General features: G+C 37.6%; 2 protein-coding genes across 3 annotated transcripts in view; both read right to left on the minus strand.

The window, feature by feature from the left end:
• CATSPER3 (cation channel sperm associated 3) overlaps positions 1 to 10,883 on the minus strand; it is a 34,452-nt gene extending 23,569 nt beyond the window's left edge. The window contains exons 1-2 of the mRNA XM_046665312.1: positions 9,189 to 10,883; positions 6,323 to 6,476 (exon numbers count right to left, since the gene is read on the minus strand). Of these exons, the coding sequence (XP_046521268.1) occupies positions 6,323 to 6,476; positions 9,189 to 9,289 (255 nt within the window). The 5' untranslated portion in view covers positions 9,290 to 10,883. The remainder of the gene's footprint in view (positions 1 to 6,322; positions 6,477 to 9,188) is intronic.
• Positions 10,884 to 11,479: 596 nt separating this feature from the next.
• The window catches only part of PCBD2 (pterin-4 alpha-carbinolamine dehydratase 2), a 47,702-nt gene continuing 33,294 nt past the window's right edge, over positions 11,480 to 25,887 (minus strand). For both annotated transcript variants that reach the window (XM_046665311.1, XM_046665310.1), the window contains 2 exons: positions 12,959 to 13,039; positions 11,480 to 11,730 (listed from right to left, as the gene is read on the minus strand). In XM_046665311.1, coding sequence (XP_046521267.1) covers positions 11,635 to 11,730; positions 12,959 to 13,039 — 177 coding nt within the window. In that variant the 3' untranslated portion in view covers positions 11,480 to 11,634. The remainder of the gene's footprint in view (positions 11,731 to 12,958; positions 13,040 to 25,887) is intronic.

The following is a 25,887-nucleotide window of genomic DNA, read 5'->3' on the forward strand; positions in this document are numbered from 1 at the left end:
TGTGGTAACTCTGGGAATCAGATTCTTCCTTCTCCTCAGGGTTTGTTTTTGTTGCTTTCGGTGGGTAGTAGTTGTTTGTTTGTATAGTGACTTTTAAAAATTGTTTTGTAAAGACTGTATTCTTTGTCAAGTGTGGTCTCTGAAGTCTCTTTTCCTTTAGCTGTTGGTCAGCTAGCGTTTTGACAAACATTTTCCTAAAAGCCTCAGGCAAAAATAAGGAAGGAGGGGAGGGAGGGAGGGAGAGAAGGAGAAAAGAAAAAAGAAAAACTCTCTGAGTCTTTGGAGAGTGGCTCTGTGTTGGAGAATTCTTTCGATGTTTGGCCAGACCACTGACAACCCTACCTTAGCCTTTGCTTCCTGCTTGCACTGAGCCTAAAGATCAGTCAGATGTGAAAGCTTGTGATCTTCTCAGGTCTTTTCTAAGAATGTGTCCTGTCCTGGGCATATATTGCTTTCTAAATCTGCCCACATACATGAGATCTTTTCAGTGCCCTCATTTTCCAAAGAACCCCTCTCCCTGGCTTTTCCTCCCAGGCTTTCAACATCTCTATTGTTTGCCTCAACTGTTAGTTTTTTGCCCCAGGTGGCAGTGGGTGATTCACTTGCCTTTCAGTGTTTTTGAGAAATGCCCTCTGCATAGCCACATTTCTGCCTTGAGAAAGTTCCAAGTTAGGCAAAACAAAGGCAATAGCCTTGCATCAGTCCTTCAGGCAGCCCTCAGAGAGGTCAAAATAGAAAAACACAATTTTTTAAGAACAAGGTCTGCTTTGCTGCTTCTGGACCCAGGGACCAGGGCCCCATACTGGGAATGCAGGCTGCTTTCTTCAGGACCATCACCATTCTGGGGAGGGGGGTGCGTCAAAGGCAAGTAAAATTACTGCAAAACTTTCCTATCTTTTTAGAATTGCCCTTTCTTGATTCAGTGTTCCCTCAGTTGCTGTAAACCTTTGGCTATTTTCCAGAGTTCTGATAGTTTTTGCCTGTTTCTTAGGTGTTTCTGTGGGTGAATTAACCCTTGTAGCTACCTACTCTCCCATTTTCACTGACATCACTCCTCTCCTTCATTTATTAAGGATAATTTTTCTGGACATAAAATTCTTGGTTAACAGTCTTTTTTTCTTTCAGTACTCTGAATGTGACATCCCACTGCCTTCTGGCCCCTGTCGTTTCTGATGAGAAATGAGCTGTTAATTTCATTGACAATCCCTTGTATGTGGTGAATCGCTTTCCTATTGGTACTCTCAAATTCTCTGTCTTTCCAGAGTTTGGTTATGTTGTGTCTAGGTGTGGCTCTCTGAGTTTATCCTACTTAGAGTTCATTGATCTTCTTGGATGTGCAGATTAATGTTTTTCATCAAATTTGAGGAGATTTTGGCTATTATATCTCCACATATTCCTTCTGTCCTCTCTCTTCTCTCCTTCTGAGACATCTCTTACATGCATATTTATATGTTTGGTGGTATCCCACAAGTCTCTATTTATTTTTATTTATTCTTTTTTCTTTCTTTTTCTCACACTGAAGAATCTCAATTGGCCTATCTTCCTGTTCATCAAGTCTTTCTTCCTCAAATCTGCTACTGAATTCCTCTAGTGAATTTTCCATTCCAATTATTGTACTTTTCAACTACAGAACTTCTCTTTGGCTCTTTTTAATAATTTCTATCTCTTTATTCATATTCTCTATTTGGTGAGACACTGCTCTCATACTTTCCTTTAGTTCTTTAGTTCTTTGAACATAGTGATAATAGCTGGTTTAAAATCTCTGTCTCGTGAGTCCAACAGATAGGCTTCCTCAGAGCCCATTTCTATCGATTGCTTTTTGTGTGTGTGTAGGGGCCATATGTTCTTGTTTCTTTGAATGTCTATGAATTTTTTTTGTTGAAAACTAGACATTTTAAATTATATAACATTGGAACTCTGGAAATTAGATCCTCATCCCCCTCCCCTAACCCAGGATTTTGTTGTTGTTGCCATTCTTTCTTTTTTTTTAAGTGATTTTCCTGAACAAATTCTGTAAAGTTGGTATTCTTTGTCATGTGTGGCCACCAAAGGTTCTGCTCAGGTAGCTTAATGGTCTGTTAATGATTACACAGATATTTCCTTAAATGCCTGAAACCAATAGCCTGCCAGCCTTTGCCAAGGGCTGTGCGTGTTGGGACATGCATTTAATACTCCATTAGTTTACAAGTCTGCCTTAGCCTCCATTTCTTGCATGCACAGAGCCTCGAGGTTAGCTGGAGGTGAGAGATCAGGGCCTTCTCAGGTACCTTCATTGGGATCCCCACAAGTGTTAATAATTTCTCAGAGTTTCATAGTCAACAAGGGGCACTGACACCACTCATAATGAAAATATACACTCACAGCCACTCTGTAAGGTATGTATTAATAACATCATTTTACAAATGCTGCAGCTGAATTACATAGATGTTAAATAACTTGCCCAAATTCTCACAGCTAGTAAGAAGGTAGAACTGCAGCTTGAACTCAAATCTGCATGACACTAAAGTCTGCATCCTTTCCACAGCACAGAACTTTCCCCAGGCTTGCAAACCAGGGTCCCTACAGAAGGCATGTTTAGGGACCCATATAGCCTCTGGAGGGCAATCAGAAGCTTCAGATTTCTCAACCCATCTCTTTCCCTGATTCCTACCAAGTCCTATACCCAACATGATATTTTACAGTCCATAACCAAACTCTGTGGAATGCTGGTATGGAATACACTGCCATACCAACATGTTCACAGAAGCGGTGCCAAGCAGACCTTGCACATTTCAGGAATTGATTAGGGTATTCCACCATCTGCACCAGCTCTGACACACATTATGTTGATGCTAAACCTTTTCACCACCAAGAAGGAATTTTTTTATTTATGGTAAATGAAGACAGAGTTCATCTTAAACCTTTTCATTGTACAATAAAATACACATATGGAACCACATGAACAAATATATAGCCTAACGAATTGTTACAAGGCCAACATCCCTGTGAATACCACCTAGGTCAAGAAGGAGGACTTTGTGAGCTATCCTAGAAGCCCCTCCATGTGCCCTATCCCAATCACAACCCCCTCCCTTTCTTCAAAATTAACCACTACCCTGATTTTCATAGTAATCACTTCCTTATATTTCTCTAAAGATAGAAACCCATGTATGCATCCCTAGAACTAGCTAACATTTGTTGCCAATCTTCCTCTATTTTGTATGTGGGACACCACCACATCATGACTTGATGAGCAGCGTGCAGGTCCGCGCATGGGATCTAAACCCATGAACCCCAGGCAACCAAAGCAAAGCATGTGAACTTAACCGCTACACCACCAGGCTGGCCCCCACCTTGCACTTTTATAACATGTTTTTGATATGTCTTTTAAGTCTCCCATTTCTTTTTTTTCTTTCCTTAAAACTTATTTGTTGAAAACCCAGGCAGTTTGATGAGCAGATTTTTTCCAGTCTGAATACTGTTAACTGCACACACATGGTGCAGCTCAGCATGTTCCTCTATTTCCTAGAAATAAGCAGCTGGATCCAAAGACTTGATCAGATTCAGGTTTGATCCCTTTGGCAAGATTACAGGTTCTGTTCTTTCACAGAAGGCACAAAATGTCTGGTTGTCATTCTTTTTATGATGGTAGCAGCCGCTGATACTCAGTGCTTAGATCCATTAATTCATTGGGGGTTGAAAAATGTGACATTCTATCATTTATTTTTCATTTATTGACTGGGACACTTCTATAGAGATGTTTCCCCTTACCTACTGTGTGGTTACTCAGTAATACAGTTCATATAAGAAAGGTCAGTAATGCTTTATTCTTTCCTTTAATTTAGCAGATTTTGAGATAAAGAATTACTTCCTTATCACCCTCCAAAAGTGACCAGTTAGTATCATTTTTTGGCATCATTATAAACTTATGGATTATTTTATGAGTTTCAATCCATTGTAATTATTGTCCTTATTGAAGCTGAAATTGGCCCATCTTTGGCCAGTAGGAGCCTCTTCAAGTTGTCTCCTGAGTCCTTTTCACATGACCCCAATCTTTGATAGCTTCCTTGCTATGTGTATGAGAAGATATTCCTGGCTTATCTGGTATATTTTCTGCCCTAGATCTGCAATAAGCCATGTCTCCAAGAATCTCTAGTTTCTTTTAGTGAGAAATGACATTTCAACATTATAAACATTAATGATGGATAACTGCTGAGTTGGTCAATGTTCTAGGTCTTTCAACGGATAAAGATAAAAACATCTTAGTAGTTTATTGATACTTCTGACTTAAATGCATAACTACAGGGTTTTTACTTAACTTTTTCTTTATTACATCTGTATCTCCTTTCTTCCATGAGTATCCTGATTCCCAAGCACACAGAGAAGAACAGAATTAAACTGTCCCATAATTACCCATCCGCTTTATCCTGTATTACACACAATAGTCTCAGAATTACACAACTAATAATATCACCACTGCATTGATTTCTGAAAATGGCTTAAAAACTTTTTTCCTTGACTTTACCCATTCTCCCCCATTTTTCAGTCATACTATATCTTCATTGTCAGAGAATATATTCATTACATGCTATATTCTCTCCTTGTTAACCCACAATTAGTGTTAGTTCTACAAATAATTATATTTTTAATACTACCACCGTCCTAATGCTGATGTTTCTGTAGTCATTTTGGTCAGCTGAAACTTATTCTTCACTAGATTCCTAAAAAGGGCTCATGGGAACAATATTACCCAAGTTTTTTAGCATTGATGACAGTTTCTCTGTGCCCTTTATCTTGAAAGTGAGTTTTGCTGGATCTAGAATTCTTGGTTCACATTTTCTTTCCTTAAGTAGCTTAAATAGGTTACCCCATTTTCTTTCAGCATACAGCATTTCCATAGCAAAGTCTGATAACAACTAATTTTCTTTTTCTCATAAGCCACTTTGCCTAGATGCTTACAGTTTCCTTCATCCCTCTTTCCTTTAAAGTCTAATCATTTTACCAGAACTCGTCTTGGCGTTTATTGTTCTAAGTCCACATTATCAGGTATGCAATGTGTGCTCTTTCAAGATATCATTTCAATACTTTTATTTCAGGTAACTTTTCTTAGATTATAGATTTTAGTGTTTGTTCTGTTCCTTTGTTTTTGTTTCAAATTCAGGGACTCCTATTATCCTTATGTTGGATCTTTTTTCCTCATCTTCAATGTTTATCATTTTCTCTTGAATCCTTTTTATCTCTTCATTTCTTATTAATTTTTAAAGATTTCCTCATTTAATACTATATTTCTCTTAAGGTATTATCTGTTGTATTTAATTGCTCTTAGTCTAGTCTTCATTTTTGAAATGATTTTTCTTTTATTTCTAATTCTTTCCTAAGTTTTGTCATCTCACTTCTGTTCTTTCCTATCTTGTATCATTTTCTTAAACATTTACCTTGTGTGAAATAATATGCCACAGTTTTTATCTGTTTATTGGACATATCTTTGTAGTGGGCTTTCATTATCTACAGGGATATTATTCGCCACTTTATTCTCTTTTTTCTTATGAGAATTTTATATAGAATTTTACCTCAGGCTTTTTCTATTGTACTTTTTTATTTGAAATTAGTTTTCCTGAACTTTTAGAAAGTGTGGTTCTAACTTCACATAGCTCCCTCTTCTGTTTTTTGTGTCATGTTTTAAAATCCAGTAGCTTGATTTTTTAGGTTTCCTGGTTCTGTTTCCCTTCTCTAATTTTATCTGCACCTTCTCTTCCTTCATCTCTGGGTCTCTAACCTGCTCAATCTTTATTCCACTTCCAGTATTTCTGCTAAGTGTGGGGGCTCATCCTTGAAGGGAGCCCTAGCTGGTCAGTTTTGAAAGTTCCTAGGGTCTGGACTATTCTAGCCTCTTCAGAAATTACCAGGAACCTCTTGCACTAACCTAGTATCAGGCAACACCCTCCTCACATCAACGGCTTTTCTCACGTCAGCCCATCGTACTTTCCAGTGAATCCCTATTGACTTCCTTTTGCTTCCTCTCCCACAGAGGCTAACACTAAGCAGTTGTGGCTCTTAGTAAGGAGATCTTGTTAACTAGTTTTGATGCAACCGCTGCCCACAAGTTTTTGGTTTTCTATCTGGTTGCTGTCTTTTTTTAAGAGCGGACTCAGGAAAATGAAAAAAACCATGTCACCGCTGCTACTGCTGCTGCCATCTTCTCAGATTTTAAAAGTATATTTTAAAAGCCCTTAGAATTTTTCTACAGAAAATTGTCTTGAACAAAATGCCCTGAAAATCTTATAACATTTTCAGAAATAAAACAGGGGAAACAGAAGAAAATGGACCCATTTTGTCTACTTACCTCAAAAAGTCTGAACAATTTGTATCTTGTTTTATAATCAGTCCACAAGACCATAAAAAAGGCATTCAGTGAGACAGTGCTAATCATAATTATCTTAAAGAGATGGCTCATTATGACTCTCTTCACAAATTCCTGACACTCAGTATCTTTCCTCCTGTCAAAAAGTTGAATAAGAAGTATGAGTATTTTACAACACAGCTATATTCCCTATAGCTTCCTCCCCAAACAATGCATTTTTTTTTTTTGTAGCAACTAAAGTCTGCTTTCCCCCTTCTCTGAACATACATATACTTTAAAATTGCAATGAAATGCTAACTGAATGACCACTGAAATATGTATGGTGATCACTGATGGTCTGTTCCCACCGGTTTACTCAGTTCCTTCTCCCTAGACCTCTGAAAAAGAATGGTCACCACTCCTTCTCATGTAAAACAAAGCATCATCTTCAGTTACTCATTCAAGAAATTTTTGAGTGACTATCATTCAAGTCATTTACTCATTCAACAAATTTTTATTGAGTGACTACTACATGCTGGGCAATACAGTAGCCACTGGGGATATCACATGAGCAAAACTAAATACAGTCATGCGTCATTAATGACAGAGATACATTCTGAGAAATGCAGCCCTAAGCAATTTCATCATTGTGCAAACATCACAGAGTGTACTGAAAAGGAACAAAATTTGCCACCCTAAAACATATCTCTTTAACATGAGAATTATTTTAGGCTGATTATTTTTAAGAAACAAAGAGCCAGAAAGTTTGCTTTTTTACCTTTCCCTTAACTGCCTAAAAGAATTAAGATTTTTAAAAAACCTGTCTCAGGAAGTGACCTATCACTTTAGTATAACATGAACTAGGTGGCAGACAGGGAGGAACCTAGAAGAGCCTGTTTGTTGGGCTCCCCTCTGTGTTCTTCTGTTTCTGTGTGGCCGAACACTTGTTTTCCAAACATTTTCTCCTTTTCACCTACCTGTGAATTACCTTCCTTCCCTTTGAAGTCTCTGACCCTCCTCACCCCCAACATCTTCTTTTGTCTTTAACTGAGGATGGTATAAAGGTCAGGGCTTCAGTCATTTTGGCAAGTTACTCAGTTTTCCTGGGTTTCTCTGATGTATACATGTTATTAAACTTTTGTTTTTCTCCTGTTCATCTGTCTCATGTCAACTTGATCCTTAGATCCGCTAGAAGAAACTAGAAGGGTGGATTTCCTCCTCCCCTACAATACTTACCCAAACCTAGGTGGTATAACCTATTACACACCTAGGCTGTGTGGTGCTAATCTTATGGGACCACCGTCATATATGCAGTCCATCACTGAATGAAATATCGTTATGTAGCACATGACTATATTGTCAGTCTAGTAGCAAAAACTTGTAATAGTCAAATAATCACCCATACAAGTTCTTACAAATCAATGATAAAAAACTGAACACTCAGGGCCAGCCCGGTGGCACAGTGGTTAAGTTTGTATGTTCCGCTTCTCAGCGGCCTGGGGTTTGCCAGTTCAGATCCTGGGTGCGGACATGGCACTGCTTGGCAAAAGCCATGCTGTGGTACGCGTCCCATGTATAAAGTAGAGGAAGATGGGCATGGATGTTAGCTCAGGGCCAGTCTTCCTCAGCAAAAAGAGGAGGATTGGCAGTAGTTAGCTCAGGGCTAATCTTCCTTAAAAAAAAAAAAAACAACAACAAAAAACTGAACACTCTAAGAAAAAATGGGCACACACATAGTCAACTCATGAAACACACATAAAGAGCAATGAACTTCCCCCAAAATGTTCAGTAGCAGTATGAATCAAGGAGATGAAAATTAAGTAAAATCATTATTTTTGCTTATAAAATTAGCAAAAGCTTAAACATGATAATATTTAATGCTGACATAAGTGTAGTGTGACAGGGCATTCTCATAAACTGCCAGGGGAATGTAAATTGACCAATTTTTCTGAAAAGCCTTAGAACTGTTCATATCCTCTGACTCAAGGAATCTACCCCAAGAGAATACAATCTGAAATGCAAACAGAGACTTTAGCTAAATATGTTTACCCTAGATTATTTACAGTAGTGAGAATGGAAACAATTTAAAAGTCTAACAAAAAGGACTGGTTAAGTAAATTATGGCATATCTATCTTACGGAACATTATATAGACACTAAAATATACCCATGCCTCTTTCATGATTTAGAAAAATGTTTTATGACCCACTGGAGAGCAAAACACAAAAACAAGATATAAAATTTTCAACTCAAAATTATCCCAACTGTGCAAACAGAGGTAGAAAAAAATTCAGCAGAAAATAGGTCAAAATGTCGATACTGTCTGCCTATGGATGGTGAGGTTAGAGGTGATTCTTTTTCCTGTTTATTTTTATTTATTTGTGTTTTGCAGTTTTCCTCAGAGTATGTATAACTTTTTTCCCATTACATGTAACAAATGAACATATTCTCATAACAGTAAAAAAATACAGAATGTATATGCTTTTATAATCCATTAAAACCAGAGGTAAAATTTTCATTATCTGATTTAAGGTGGGATCTACTATCAAAAAAAAAAAGCCTTCAAATTATGTAACACAGTAGCTAATACAAAAGGACAAAATGGAGTCAACTCAGTCTACAGGTCAAATAACAGCATGTCTGAGTGTTTGACTCAACTAGGCATCATGACATAAAAGCTGAAGAAGCAAACTGTTTGGCTGAGGCTTCACCAACCTCATGAGTCAGAGAAACTAGATTATCAAGGACATGCACCTCATTTTTGGAAGTGGATGAACCCTTTGGGAGGAAGCTAAGAGAACGCTGGCACCCTGCCCCCAAACTGCGATTTGTACATTTCTTAACAAGCAATAGAAAAAGAGAATATTTACTGCAATTTCCTGCAACTCCCACAGAACATCACCGATGCATTATCTGACAGCAAATTAGTAATGGCTCTCTTGTGGTTCTGGTGATGAAAGAGTTGAGACATTTTCCTAATTTTCAAGTTTTATTCCTTGCTTTTATCATCTAACAGAAAATCTCTGCTTAGGGATTTCCTGGGCGTCCAGAATCCGAGAGGCCGCAGGGCAGCGTCCACGAAGAGAATCCGTGCTTTATGAGATCACTCCTGGACATTCCAGTACGTTACTAGCCTGCAGGCCCCTGAGGGGAGAGCTCCCCAGCTGGTCTATCCAAAGATCCTCTCTCCCCAAGGAGACTGAGCACCTCAGTTAAGCAAGAGTTATGAGCACCAGCAATTATGAAGCTCCTGGCTAAAGCTGGGAGACACCAGCAATAGGCCAGACAAAAGCCCTTCCTTCTTCAAGAAGTGCCCCCATCTGACAGACAAAGGCCCTTAATAATGTGCTAGAATAAGCTAAGGGTCGTAGAAGAGGGGAAAGGAAAGTTCTCTGGGGTTCTAAGAGCAAAAGCACACATCCAGGGCACAGCACTGGAAACACCTGGAAGGACAAGGAAAGATTTTGATAAGCATGGTGCTAGAAGACAAGAAACAGGAGGAGCAGAGAAGGTTCCCCATGCCCAGCACTGGCTAACTGGGGGGCAAGGAATGCGCAAATATGAACCCCTAAATAAAATGTCAGGGAGAGCCCATGTGGTAGAAATGTTTTAAGTACACGATAAATAGGGATTTTTGCTTTGTTCAGTTCCTAGGATTAATATATTCTCCTCACTCTCCTTTTCCTAAACTCTTTAGCTCTCAAGACAAAGCAAGATAGAGGGATCTGGGTAGCCCTATGTTGAATTTAACGTTTAGTGGTGAAATTGGTCAAATTCCTGGAAACTTAAGTTCTTGGGCCATAAGACAAGGGTGTAACCACCCCACCACCTCTGCTGTCCCTGATGTTCTAAAACAAGTGTATATGGCCATTCCTGGTAAGAAAATACTCTTTAGGCAACCAATATCCTGACTTGGAAAACGACATCTTATTTACTCAATTTTTCCACTTAAAATCATCAACAGCAAAGCTTTAAGAATCACTTTGATTAATGTCCCCAAGACTCCATCTTTAGCCTCATCTTCTCACTCTACATTCTCTCCCTCAGGGATCAGCTCCTCCTATACTCCTACTGCCTCTTTGGTCATATGCCCCTAATGCCTTCTCCCAGCAGCCATCAGAGCCTGGGTGGCTTTTCTCTCTCTTCCCTCCCTGCATACTCCATACCCACAGGGCAAACTGACCATACCTGCTTTTCCCAGGCCAACAGACCCAGCCAAGAACTGGCTTTAGAGAGCTCAGACTGGGGGCCGGGCTGGGGGAGGGGCGGGGAGTGGGGTGGAGAGGGAGGTTTGCTTGTTGTAACATGGAGTGATTTTTCTTGCCTCTAAAGTAAAGTGGGTTACAAAGACGATCCCTGTTAAATCCTACCACAATAATGCTTTAAGGGATTAACACATGTCCCTTGGATGGATATACATGTTCTTTTAATATACATTCTAATCTCATTAATAAGTACATTCCTGAGTTCCTTCAAAGAACTACTGTTACTGTAATTTTTAAATAATAGATTACCTTATATTTCATTTTACTCCTGTCAGCGACACACGATGTAAACAGAGCCTACTCCTGGATAATACCCAAGTAGCTTCCAGCTTAGTGGCTAGAGACCCTCAGCTCAGGGGTCACAATATGCAAATGTCAGAAAAAAGAACCCTTGGTTTCTCCTCAACTCAGTAAGTCAAATAATGACCTGGCAAGTTGGTCACTGTGACAGTGAATCCTTATATGGCCCCACCTTGCTGGAAACCATGGACAAGACACTTGTCCTCTCCTTCAGCTCCTTGTCTGAAAAGTAAGGATAAAACACAAGATAGCTCATCCAATTTTGTGACTTTTGTAATCTAATTAACTACTTAATTAATAGTAGCTAAAATCCAAATCAACTTTAGCTTCATAAGAACTTTTATACATGGTTAAAACCCTTTACTCACTGAGTTCATCATTCTTTTTCTACCTTATAACTATTCTCCAACACAACGCATTTGTAAAGTCACTATAATCACTTGAATTTCTAGGTTATAAAAGTGTGAACACTCTCCATCGCAATTTTTGGTTTTTAAGAATGCTATTTCTCTTTCTGAATACTATTAATATAATTACCTCGGTTGGTTTACCTTATTACCTGTATGCGATTAGATATAATGAAAAACACCTCAGGCTCAGTTTAAATTATTCTGTATTTAAGCACTGATTTTATAAAATGCGATAGTTCAAAGGCTGAACTGAATTTACAACTTAATTTGTCCATGTAAATTGCCATCAAAATACATTGCAGCTAAGATGTGTATAAGATTTATACGCATTCTGAAAGAAATCACACAGAAGCAGCTGCTTTTTCAATAAACTTGGCCAGTTTCACATCTCTTTTGGTCAGTCCACCACAGTCATGCGAGGTGAGAGTTATCTGGACCTAAGAAAGAGAGAAGCAGTTTTTAAAACCCTGAGCTGTAATTCATGGTATTCTCCTTTGGTGGTTCAGAAATCAATCTATTATTCAACATTCATATTTGAGAATTGGGGAGATTAATTGATTTAGAAAATACTACATTATGAGGAAGCACAGCATTTCCAAAACCCAGTAAACTCCAGGGGCACAGTCTGCTGCAGGCTGGACCCGGCAGCCGCCCAGGGATAAAAGGGTTCTCTCATATGAAGGGCAATTCAGCTGCCAGAATCTCAAATCTTGTCTCTTGGAAAAAAAAAAACAGACTGAGGTTCCATTTTAACTCCCATTACTTTAATTACCCCAACTATTTTCAGGCCACTGAGAAAAACTAAGCTATCAAATGTAATATCTTAGCAACCATGTTAAAAAAGCCCATCTCCAAATGAGGGAAGAGGGGTGCGGGCGGGTGTGGAGGAACAGACCGTTGCTTCCTGACAAATCGATTAAAAAGCAAAGGCAAAATTACAGGCAAGGAGAGACAACTAGGGGGAAGAAAGTTTAGCCTTGTACCTGCATGCTCCGAATTATTCCAATAAACCACAAGAATATCATGAAATTTTCTCTTTTTTCAAAGAGAAAACAGAAGCCCACAGAAACCTAGATGATAAGACATCCCAAATGGCATGACCATAAAGGCAAGGGCACTTTTTTGGAGCGGTGACACTTTTTTTGAAGACTCTTCTCACTGTGCCCCCTTGAAACTACTTGCTGAAGTCTTTTTAGTCTGCTCTTTGTCTTAAGTAAGGTCAGTTCCCCCTGAGGATACAGAATTTAATAGTTATTATTTAAAGCACAGTTCTTGAGCAAATTTATTTCAATGAGATAAATAAGGTCATATCTTTCTTATTTGCGACCATTTCTTTCAATAATTTAGCTTAAGAGGGCTTAAAAATTTATCTGCACAGCTGATATTCAAGTTTAATTCAGGCGCCTACTTTGGCCCAACTTTCTCATATTGGTTTCAGCAGAAGACAAGCATGAAAGTAAAGAGTCTGGTCACTGTTCTCTTGAGCAGATCTGAAAATCTATTACTAATGTGCAATAATATACAGGGATTCTGAAAGGAAATATCAGAGAATACTTTCCTAAACACAAGGACACTTAGCTGCACGGGATGATAAAGAAGAGAGGAAAAAAGATGTTTTTTAAACTCCATAATTAACATGATCCCAAAATAAGGCACTTTAGTTACCTTGTTGTACACATTGAACCATTCTGGGTGATGATTCATCTTCTCTGCTTGTAGAGCAACTCGGGACATAAAGCCAAACGCCTGCATGAGATGAAGTCGAAAGTGATTACTGACACTGCCCTCTGCCCTGGAACTGAGAGACACCAGAGCAATGCAACCAGGGAAAGACAGGGCGAGGATCCTTAGGGAAGCCTGGAGAAACCAAATACGAATGGGAGTGCTCTCTGCAGAGCTGGGTAACAGTATAGCAGGATTATGACCTGCTGTTCGATGGTGAAAAACAATCAGGCTCAAATAAACAAACCAGGAAATTGGTCTCACCCAGTGACCTGTCTGGACTCTTTAATTGTCCTCAGGACGAGACTCTCTAAAATAGCCCAAGAATAATTTCCCTTCAACCAAGTGCCCTGGGTCTCACTACCTGGCCCTGACCTTAGGAGCCACTTTTCTTGCAGCGCTGCTCCTTTTGTTTTTAGTGATTGGGTTGCTAACTAAGGTATCAACCACAAGACTATGGAAAAATGTCTTCTGAGTGTATCTTAAGCAAAAGCACTGGCAGAAATGAACACCTTCCCCTTCCCGTCTCCCAGGCAGGACAGGACGGGATGAAAGACTATTTCATTGACATTTAGAGTGAAATAGGAAAGACTGGGTTGCCTGCTCAGGGTCTTCTTGCTACTGCCCAGCACCATCATTCCAAGCAGAAAGCGCCTCGCTGCAGGGCAGAGGGCTGCAGACCCAGCCACAGGCCCAAGTGTGGCCCTGCAGGGCTCTGTCTTCATACCACAGGGAAAGGACAAACCTAATTTTGTTTAGCAGAAGGCAAACTTGTCCTGAGAGGGGAAAAAACATTTTTTTTTTTGCTTGCTTTCAAATTTTTTTGAGGGTAATTGCAAACAATAGGAGAGTCTGTCTCTATCATGTCCTGAAAGCAGAAATACTTGGTAAAACTCTAAGGTAATGGTACATTACTTAGAACATTACAGTGGACCTCACAGGACAATACCCATTACAGCATGTAAATAAAGATTTAACTTCATCACTCCTATCTAGAAAGACCAATCTGATGTTAGTTTTGCTATATTTTTTGGATCACTAAATGACATAAGAGCGCATTTCAAGTTAACAGTGAGAAATATGGAAGATGCCATTTTAAACGATTCTATGTCATTCATAATGGTTCCTATCTCAGAACCAATTTTATTCAGGATAAAGATTTCCATTTTGACATTTAAGGCCTGAAGGTTTTCCCTGTTAGGAAAAGGAAGGAAATTCAAGCAAAATCCATTTAACCATGTAAGGAATTATCAGTGGGAAAACAATATTCACTCCCACACCCTTCTCATTTCATAATCTGATTCTCTACATTATGAGGGGAAGGGACAAATCAAATGTGAAAATCTGTTTTAATTATTCAAACACAGAGTAAACCTATATTAAATGATATATAATGAGAATTTTTACTCTATTTCCCTACGATGCCCTATTCTTGTTCAGCTGTAGAAGACTTACAAGACTAATCGCCACCCCTGAGAGACAGTCATACAGTCATTAAGGGCATGGGCTTTAGAGCTTACAAGTCCTGGACTCAAATCCCAACTCTACTATTTAACTGTCATGTGACTTAACTCTGAGCCTTAGTTTTCTTATCAGTAAAGTGGAGATAATAATAAAGAGTTCATGTAATCATTCTAATAAAAAAATGAGATGGGGATATAAAAGCACTAAGCACAGCACTTGGCACAGAGTCAGAGATCAATAATGGCACATCCTGCTACCACTACTGCTTCTGGATAACCCTTACAAAACCTAATGACAGGTGAAAAGCCCTCCCACAGCCTTGAGAACCTAAGATTCCAATTGTGTCTCCCGGAAGAATGGCCTTTTCCTTTTCCCATGTGCCATGAAGAGAGACCCACACACGTATACCAAACAAATAGATAATATGCTGTTGGGTAACACCACGATGCACAGTGGGGAAAACAGCCCAATAACAAGAAATTAAGTGGGCACAGTCAGTCACTGCCCAAGTTCTTAACCCTGTGGCCACAGTCAGTCACTGCCCAAGTTCTTAACCCTGTGGCCACAATTTCTTTGAGCCATGTTATCCTAAAAGGTCTAAAGTGATGCTTAGAATCCCTTACCATTTCCCAAGACCCAAATAGATCAAGTGGATGATCTGAACATGGTCAGAAGTGCTCCTCAAATCTTTGACTACCAGCATAGTATCAAAATCTATTCCATCACAGATAAGACTTAAAAGAGAATACACACATCCTAAGCAGTATACTGATCAAAGGAAAAGCATCTACCATATCTACACAGAAGGTTAAAAAAAAAAAAAAAGGAACACACCCAAAGACCCTCCAAATCAGTATCTGCCTAGGCTTTACACATTTCTCTTCAACTGTCACCTAATATTTGCACTTAATAAAATATTGCAAAGTCTGAAAACCACTTACACAGGATTTACTCCTAATTCTTCCTTAAGGAAAGAACACTCAGTCTTCTGTGGGAGCAAGGAGACAATTCCATAATCCTTTTTCCATATAACAGAACTAAATAATCCCCAAAATATTTATTTTTAAATCCACAAATTAAAAATATCCATAACTACACATTCAAATTAAAGCAAAAGAATTTCTGCAAGGAAGTTACGTAAGTGGATAGGAAAGGGAAAAACCAAAACTTCAAAGGGGAATTTCAATTATCTGGAATATAAAAAAGAAGAAATATGACTAAACAGCAAATTTGGCAGATGGTGAAAAGCATCCATCTCTTCTTTCAAAGATTTATTTTTGCAGCCCTAGCTACTTGTTACCAGGATGCCAGTTGGAATCTAAAGGCCTTAAGCTAGCTAAAAGTACAGGCTTTCTAAAACCATTCCATCAAAGAAAGCTGGAAACAGCCTAAGGGAGAACAGACACCACTAACAACCCAGTAAGAAGCTTAGAGGACAACACTGAGAAAATGGGCAAAATTAAGTAGAAGTCAAGAAAAGTTTATAAGAATTAGAAAATAATAAATATAGAAGACAAAGTAGATCTAACATACAGATAATTGTTGTCAATAAGAGAACAACAGAAAAAAATTTGAGATGTAATTCAAGAAAAGTTTCCAGAAATAAAATATTTAAATCTATAGATTGTACGAATTCAACCATGTATACACATGGTTACCGATGGTTTATCCTAGTAAAGTTAGTGAACTTTGAAGATAAAAAAATCCTTTTGGCATCGAGTCAAAAAATCAATTCACCTATAAGGATGAAAAGAATGTGGCTGGATTTCAAACTTCCACATACCAACATTCAACATAGAAGTCAGAGGAGCAATGCCTATAAATACTTTAGGAAATGAAGGTGCAAACAATTTTATACCCAGCTAAACTATTGTTCAAAATTAATGCAACAGACATAAATGTGCAATAACTCAGGGAATAATTTCCATTCATCCTTTTTGAGGAAACTATTAAAGGATGAAACACAAGTAACTAAAAAGTGAATGGTGAAACTATACCAAAGATACTGTAAGGAGCAACAAATTCATTCAGCTCTAGGAATACATTTAAAACAATTGCAGGGATTATAGTTACAGAATGTAATGTAAATGTTATACACTATTAAATGGGTTGAAAGAGAAAGGGAAATAAATGGGAAAGGTAGATGAAAGTAAAAAATCTTTGCAAGCTGAAAGATAAATGTTAGAGATACAAGTATATTTAAAGGTCTAAAACATAAGCACTAGAACAAAAAATAATAATTAAAATTGTATGGTGAAGGGAGAGTAGGAAAAAGCAAAAGTATAATTTCAATATTGCTTAGTGGAGAGGCCACAGATCCTATGTAAAGAAAGAGAGGGTTAAGTTTACTATGTAAAAATTATAGGTATAATGGTATCCACAAAAAGAACCAAGATAAAAATAGAAACTGTCACAATTAAGTAAGAGGAAACACAATTAAAATGAAGCAAAGAAAACACAATCCATATAATGATTTAAATTAAGGGAGAAAAAATTATAGTGGTTCTGTCTTAGTTTTTAAGACAATCAATAAATGTCAAGAAATGTAAAGAAAATCCAACCAATTAAAAGAAGAGAAAACTTTCCAGTGGAATCACAAAGCAAAACTCAAACACCAGAAATAAAAGGACACAGACAAATGTAAAAATTTCCTAAAAGAATTCATGAGAGGCCAGCCCCATGTTCTAGTGGTTAAGTTCAGCGTGCTCCACTTTGGCGGCCTGAGTTTGGTTCCCAGGGGCAGACCTACACCACTTGTCAGAGGCCATGCTCTGGTGGCAACCCACATATAAAACAGAGGAAGACTGGCACAGATGTTAGCTCAGCGTGAATCTTCCTCAAGCAAAAAGAGGAAGATTGGCAACAGATGTTAGCTCAGGGACAATCTTCCTCAACAAAAAAATGAAATCATATGGCAATTTACAATTATAAAGTATATGATAATGAAGACTGAATAACTGTGACTATCTATACTACAAATAACATAGCGACAAAATCAATGAGGCAGAAATGACAAGAAATATAGGACAAATAGAAACATTTGTCGTTGGAGACTTTAATTCATATCTCTTAACCCATGACAGCAAACAAAAGTAACAATATGGACTGCTTAAATTTAACTTATGGACTACATAATTTAAAAGGTAGATCTAATTGATATAGTTTAAATCATAAAAACTGAGACTATTGCTTTTAAAATAACTATGGAACATTCACAGAAATTGAACATATAGTAGCCCACAAAGAAAATCTCAATAAATTCCAAAAACTAGAAACAGTATTGACAACATTCTCTGATAAAACTTAAAACAAACTAAGACACAAAAGGAACAAGAAGTACTACCTGGAAATTTTTTTAAATCCTTCTTTTAAAACTCTTGGGTCAAAGAAGAAATCAGAACTGAAACTGAATAGAAATTAATAATGTAAGACTACATATAGGATACATCTAAGCAATAATCAGAGTAAACAAAATCTTTAAATAAATTACCTTAAACTAATAAACTTGAAAGAATAAAAATAAATAAATTAAGCATCTAATCAAGCAGGTAAATAAATAATAACAAAATAAACTTAGAGAGGAAGCAGGAATGAATATAAATAAAGAGAAAAGCAGAAGTAAATGAATTAGGAAAGAGACAAATGGTAGAATTAATAAATTCAAAAGCAGGTTATATGAAAAAATAACATAATAGAAAATTGGTTACTTCACCTAAAAACAAGCAAACAAAAAGGTAGGGAAAGTACAGATAAAGAAAAAAGGAAATGAGAAGGAGGAAGTAACTACAAATACATATAAAACATACAAACAAAATTTTTACCGAAGTTTATACAAATAAATTTTAAAACATAGGTGAAATAGTTCTCTGAGAAATAAAAATTATCAAAATTGACCCCAGAAGAGAAAAAAATCTAAATAATTAAATGACTATAAAAGAGAAATCTGTCTAAGAGTGACACCAAAAAATAACAATTCCCAGTCATTTCACAGAGGAATTCTACCAAACCTTTAAGGAACAGTTAATTCTAATACTAATTAAACTGTTTCAGAGCACAGAAAAAGAAGGACATTTCCAAATCATTTTTATAAGCTATTATATGATCATATAAATGATCATATAATACAGCATATCATATTATATGCTATATTCCCACAGAGATAGCATATAATAATGAAACTATAGACTGATCTCATATTAACTGAAATATTATAAACAAAACATATTGAAAGAACAAAAGACTATGAGCAAATAGGATTTATTCTAAGAATGCAAGGATGGCTCAACATTAAAGAATATATTAACATAATTTACCATATTAATAAATCAAAAGAGAAAAATTACATAATGACTTCCATAAGTCCTAAAAAGATATTAGATAAATTTAATATTTATTATGTATTAAAGCTCCTAATGAAATAGGAATATATAGACCCCTCCTTAATATGATAGAATATATTCTCAGTCCAAAAGCTGACATCATTCTTAACAGGGAAGCACTAGAAGTATTCCCATTAAAGTCAAGAATAAAACAAACAAGCCAAAAAGAGTCAACAGCCCTCTTATACAAACATCTAATTAGAAAATATATTGGAAGAAAAGATCCCATCTAAAATGGCACGAAAAATTATCTAGGAGTAAAATTAACAACATACAAATTTTATATGCAGAAAACTTTAAACCACTGCTAAAAAGTAGATAAATCTTATTACATTCATTTTTTTTCTGTATGGCAATAAAAACCAACAAAATTAAAAGACAAACAACAAACTGTATTTGCAATACATATTTCCTTAGCATATACAGAACTCATACAAATTAATAAAAAAAGACTAAACAACCAATTTTTTTAAACGAGCAAAAGAAAAACAAAAGAAATCAAATGGTTCTTAAACATAAAAACTGCTCAATCTCATACATGATAAGCGAAGCACAAACCAAAACTGAGTTACATGTCAATTATATCTCAATAAAGCTGAGGGAAAAAAACTAAGTTAAACCTATCAGTTTGGCAAAGATCAAGAAGTGGGTGAAGATATAGGAGAAAAGGCACTCAACATTGTTGGTGAATATAAATTGATATAATCATTATGGAAGGCAATTTGACAATATCTATCAAAATTTAAAACATCTAGGGGCCGGCCCAGCGGTGTAGTGGTTAAGTTCACACGCTCTGCTTTGGCAGCTCAGAGTTTGCTGGTTCAGATCCCAGGTGCAGACCTAGCACCACTCATCAAGCCATGCTGTGGCAGGCATCCCACATACAAAGTAGAGGAAGATGGGCACAGATGTTAGCTCAGGGCCAATGTTCCTCAACAAAAATAGAGGAGGACTGGTGGTGGATGTTAGCTCAGGGCTAATCTTCCTCAAAAAAATAAAATAAAACAAAATTTTTTTAAAACATGAAAAAAATTAAATAAATAATTTTTTTAAAAAATTTAAAATGTCTAGGGGCTGGCCCCGTGGCCGAGTGGTTAAGCTTGCGCACTCCGCTGCAGGCAGCCCAGTGTTTTGTTGGTTCCAATCCTGGGCGCAGACATGGCACTGCTCATCAAGCCATGCTGAGGCAGCGTCCCACATGCCACAACTAGCAGGACCCACAACGAAGAATATACAACTATGTACCAGGGGGCTTTGTGGAGAGAAAGGAAAAAAATAAAATCTTTATAAAAATTTAAAATGTCTATGCCCTTAGGAAAAAAAAGGACATGCTTTAGCCCAAACAATTTTTAGCCAAACAATTCTGTCTGCAGACAAGAATCTGTCCTGCAGACATACTCATACATAAATTACAAGAATGGTCACACAGCCTGGCTTGTAATAAACATAGACTGAAACAGCCAAATGTCCATCAAATAGATTATAGTACATTTATACACTGGAATACTATACAGCTATTAAGAAGAATGAGGAAACTATCTGTCCTCTGACATAAAAATACTTCCAAGATACATTACTAAATGAAAAAATAAATGCATAATAGTCTATGAACTGCATAAAAAGGAAAGAAAAGAAACACTAATGTCTCTGGAACGATATATGGGAACTGGTAATAGTGCGTGATGGAGGGGGAAGACGGGGAAACGGGTGGTTGAGAATCAGGAACAAGAGGAGACTTACCATACTCTTTGGTACCTTTTGAATTTTATACCAGGTATATACCTGATCTATTTTTAAAACCTAGTTTGGGGAAAAATGAAGAAGCTATGCAAATGAAGCTCTCACTGTAAAGGGAGCTGGGATGCTACAATGTATGTAACCTGGTTCATATTAAAATATTTTGGCTCATGTTAACTTCTTAACATATGCCTACCTGTTTAGGTGGATTTTTAGTGCCAATTTACAGCATAGTTTGTCTATGAGCCATGTTCTGTTGAGCCACGGCCATTTCAAACAAACATATGGCCAACAAATAACATATAATGGCTGATAATAGTTTCAGTCTTTCCCCTATTGCAAATTACAAACATTTTATGAACAAGTCAATGAATGCATGATGAAGTATGACTTTTTAAGTCACTCTGCCATTTTAAGGAATGTAAGCATTACAATCACAGCAAATTGGGCCAATGAAGTTTGTCATTTGGAAATCTCCAAACGATCAGCAATTAAAAGACTTTTCCATGAACCCCAAATCAAGTATTCTTTGGGAACTCTAATTTTTCTTAAAGTTCCTTTTGTTTCATTTTATTCCATGAAAATATGAAAGACTATCAGATGCAGCATGAAACCAAAACAAAAATCTTGTATCAATCTGTGAAATGTTTAACAGCACCCTGAATTTAAAACGCAGCTTCAGTCCAAATAACATGTATGATTTATTAAAGTCCTAAGACTTAACTTCTAGCACATATTTACAGTATGAATCTTTCATTATTCAGAGCAATTCTCTTTGATATATGTTCTTTAAATCAGCTGCCTTTTATATTTTGATTATAGACTATTTTAATTATGCACTAAAAAAGAACATATCTCCCACTAAGAAAATGAGCACCAGCAACTCCAAAGTAATTTCCCCAGTACAATCTCCATTAAGCCTCTAAATACTTCCTTTACTAATTCAATGAATTAGAACTCTATTGTTTATGAATCACCTTTATGTTTGTAGGCCCATAACCCTTCTTTTATAAAACACAATTGCTATGGAAGGAAATGATATTTATGTCTGATTAGAAATGAAAACACTATTACATAAATCAGTTTGGGCATTTCTTCACGTCTTGAAACATGATCGGCAATTTAGTCTAATTGGTGATCAAGGAAACTATCTTGTGATCAATTAAAGTAATTACCAGATTCCGGCAACACAACCTACCTTAATTTCAGCTAGAGTCTGCACTTCTTCAACTTTAATTAAAAATAATGAAAATTATTAAGCAAAATGCACAGCAAGATCATTGCCAAGCACGCACATGTCATAGGACAAGACCTTCTCTTGGTGTTAGTGACTGATCAATCACATAAACATTGCTTGGTGCACCAAGGAAAGGCGTTCTTTGCCCCAGAATATGATTACATATCTCACCATGACGTTTTTGTGGAAAACACTGTTAACTGTTCTATCCACTGCAAAGGGAACATCAGATCTTAATTTGTAGGCAACAGAAGAAATTCTCGACTAGCAACATGAGAAATGTGAGGAACACACCCATCCAAAGATGTATTTGATCCATGTTTTTTTCCTCCAAAGTGCCACCAGTATTTTGAGCATAACTGCAGAGACCTTAGGGTCAGAGACTTAGGTTCCAGTCCTAGCTCTGCTATTCACTAGTTATATGACCTCAGAGAAATTATTTAACATTTAAAGTAGCCTCAGTTTCCTCGTATGTAAGAAGGGGATAATTCACGTAACATCCTTTACAGTATGCGGGGCATTCTATTAGGCACTCAGTTAATGCTAGTGAATATTCTCATCATCAATACTTTAATATTATAGTGTCTATGGCCTGGAGAGGAAGAATTGCTTTCTAAATCTTTCAGAAGGCCAAAGAAATTCACCTCTGCAAGGCTAAGAAAACCAAAAACATTTAAAACTGTTTCTCTAAGTGGGTATCCTCATAAAAAGATTTCCAGTGAAACCGGCAATCTGCTGGTGAGCATCTGAGCCAAGCAGGTGACTCATGTCTCCCCAAGAAGCCAGACTAAAGGCTATCCCTGAGGACCATTCCCTAGGCAGTCCAGCGTGTGTGTCTATGGGCAGACACAACCCCCACCAATCCTGAGCCACTAGTCTACCTGCCTTCTACTTGATCCACTGCAGAGCACATTTCCAATAACTCAGGCCAAGAATATCCAACTCTGAAATTAAAACTGGCTTCCCCAGGCACTTGAGACAATGTCCACAAGCTACTGAAAGAGCAGCCTGCTCTACAGTACCCTAGGCTGAATGAGTGCCCCTTCAGGCTAGTGGTGATAAGTACCCCACCTGTGAGATAGCATGCTCACTTCTAAACATTACCTTTAAAAGCTGTATTCACAGAAACATAACATTTTAAAGCCTGTAAAAAAGGGAAAAGTCACCATTTTTGGCAATTACCATAATATCCTAACCAGCCATTCGGAAAAATAAGGCAGCTCTTTTAGCTAATTCACAGTGCCACCTTCAATTTGTTGTTAGTGCCATGGAGTCGATTCTGACTCCTAGCGACTCTGTGTAGAGCAGAGTGGAACCCCGCCTGGTCTTTTTGCACCATCCTCTCATCTTCCAGCACTATACCAGACAAGGCTCTGCTGCTATTCACAGGGTTTTCATGGCCAATTTTTTTGGAAGAAGGTAGCCAGGTCCATCTTAGTCTGAAAGCTCCACTGAAACCTATCCACCATGGGGGATCCTGCTGGTATTTGAAATACCAGTGGCATAGCTTTCAGCATCACAGCAACAAGCAGTTACCACAATGTGACAACTGACAGAAGCGTGGTGTGCTTCCCTGACTGGGAAAGGAACCTGCGCTACGGCACAAGAGCACCGAAACTTAACCACCAGACCACCAGGCCTGGCTACCACCTTCAACACATACTGTCAAATGAAAAAGCAAGATGCAAAACAGTTTTCCTCTGCAGAATTAGGATTTATCATTTCATTAGTAAATTCCTCCTGAATTTCCAGGCTAGAAAGATTACGCTTTGCTAGAAATCTACTAGTATAAACCCACTCTTCTCCAGGCAGCAGAGTTTAACCAACATAAACACCTCTACCCACAATTTTAAAAAGAGCCCTTCCCTTCTGTTCCATTTGAGTGCAAGTTCTCTGACTAGATAGCTCTCACACAGCTTCTGTGTGCCAAAAAGACATTCTGGCCAAAACGATCACAAGCCGAGAATGTTTCTTCCCCGAAAAGACACTCCTCATTTCCAAATTCCTCTGCACATAACTTTAGACTATATTTCCCCATATCATCATCAGCTACTACTAGGCAGACCAACGGCTCAGTCTGATTAGCTCCTTCTAGAATTTTTACAATCCTTCAGTTTTGCTCTCTTGGAATCAGCACATTTTGTCAGTTTTCTATCCATCCTTTCTCCCTAAAGCAGACTGAAACACTGGTTTCAAAATCACCCTGGGAGGAATCCACCGGAGAAGCCATTTACCTGGAGTTCCCTAATGTGAAGATAACTTCTGATGCCACGCTGGTCACTGGGGCTGTTCATTATGGCCATGCAGTTGCCTCAGAAAAGTCTTGTTGGGGGTTTTCCTTCCTAATCTGCTGATAATCTGTATTCATTAGCTTTCCAAAGTCTTATGAGGTGAAAGGTATGGCAAAGACTATCAAAGTTTTCTGCTTGTTTTGTTTTAGCAACCCTTTAAGAATTACAATTTAAACTCCTTGGTATTGTCATTCTTAGAAGATTTATAAAAACTCAAATCTATATAGAAAAATATCCCTAGGCTTCAACTTGATGCATTCAAACCACTGAGGTATATGGAATATCTGGCCAAATATATTTTTTTTCCAAATACATTTTAAAAATTGAATAATATGGAAAACGGCAATCTACTCCCTACCTTTTTCTTCTTTATAGTCAACTGCCTCCTTTTAAGAGAAGCTGCTACTTACCCTATATAATTCCAGTTTATATCTGACATGAAACTGTCTTGCTCTATCATTATAATAAAAAGAATCTACATGCACTTAATTTTAAAAAGAGAAAGAAAGAGAGAAAAAGCTTCTGTTCAAATTGGGACATGTTAAATTAAACTGAAAGTCAAGATCCAGTACCAATAACCAAAAGGACAGAGGAAGAGGACGAGCTCTCAGGGCAGAAAGAACGCCACTCCCCCAGCATAGGAAAGGGGCACTCAAAAAATATTTTCAAGAAACAAAACAACACCTAATTTGGCTTAATGGCACAGTAAATACATTTTCTGCAAACAGTACACATTTTGTAAAACAGAAGCTCATCGCACTTCACATCACAAAATATCTGATGGTATAAAACGGTCTGCACAATATCAACAAATTCATGCTTATCCTTTCTTTTACTTACTTTTAAAAGGAATCAATTCGGCTTTTAAGAGTTTTTAAGTACGGTTTTGGCAACATTTGCCAATATTTTCTGCAAGAAAAATACATCACCCAAATATTCAAGCCTGGTCGGACATCCTGATAATTCCGCAGAGGACCTCCAGTGATAGACGGCTGCAATGCATCACTAGAAGAAAACAGGCTGCCAGACCCACTTCTCAGACAACGGTGCCAATCCAGAAGAAGCCCGGTGCAGAAAGAGACCATCTCGCAAGTCGTCTGTATTTATTTATTTCAAAGTGCACACACAGGTTGTGAACTTGGAAAGGTCCCTGAACCTGTCAGTTTTCAGACACTAGGCTGACGCAAACCACAAATATATTCAGAATTCATCCTCAACCTGTTATGATGAGGCTTAAAGACAGATCTATTCTTACCCTTATAGACTGAAACTAGGGACTTGCTTGTTTTTGTGTTTTAAATGGTATTACTAAAGAATTTTTTTTAAATCTCAGGGCTTGAGGCACACCGAGAGTAAAATAAGCTTAGCACTTACTATTTTTTTAGTATCAAAAGACTCACAAGGTCTGGCGGGCGTGTCAACACATCCTGAAAAGTTCTAATCCCAGCTCTGTCGCACTCTGTGGCCTTGAGCGAATCCTGGATCTCTCTCACCTCTCCTAGTCTGCAAATCGGAGGCTCTACGACTTCTGAACTTCACGGGGAGTCTGAGGAGGTCTCACAAAAACATGCGGAGTGCTTTGCACGGAAAATGTGCTACTGTGGACACTGAAAAGCTTCCAATTTGCTTGACTCTTACACAAAGTAATGTTAGGCCATTTTCTTTTAATCTAGGAAAGTTGCTCTATGTGGCCAAATAAACTTAGTCGCATCCTGAATACAGATGAAAGACTGTAAGTCTCTGTGTTAAAAATTCACAAATAAG

Source organism: Equus quagga, chromosome 7 (genome assembly GCF_021613505.1).
Source record: "Equus quagga isolate Etosha38 chromosome 7, UCLA_HA_Equagga_1.0, whole genome shotgun sequence".
Taxonomy (NCBI): Eukaryota; Metazoa; Chordata; class Mammalia; order Perissodactyla; family Equidae; genus Equus; species Equus quagga.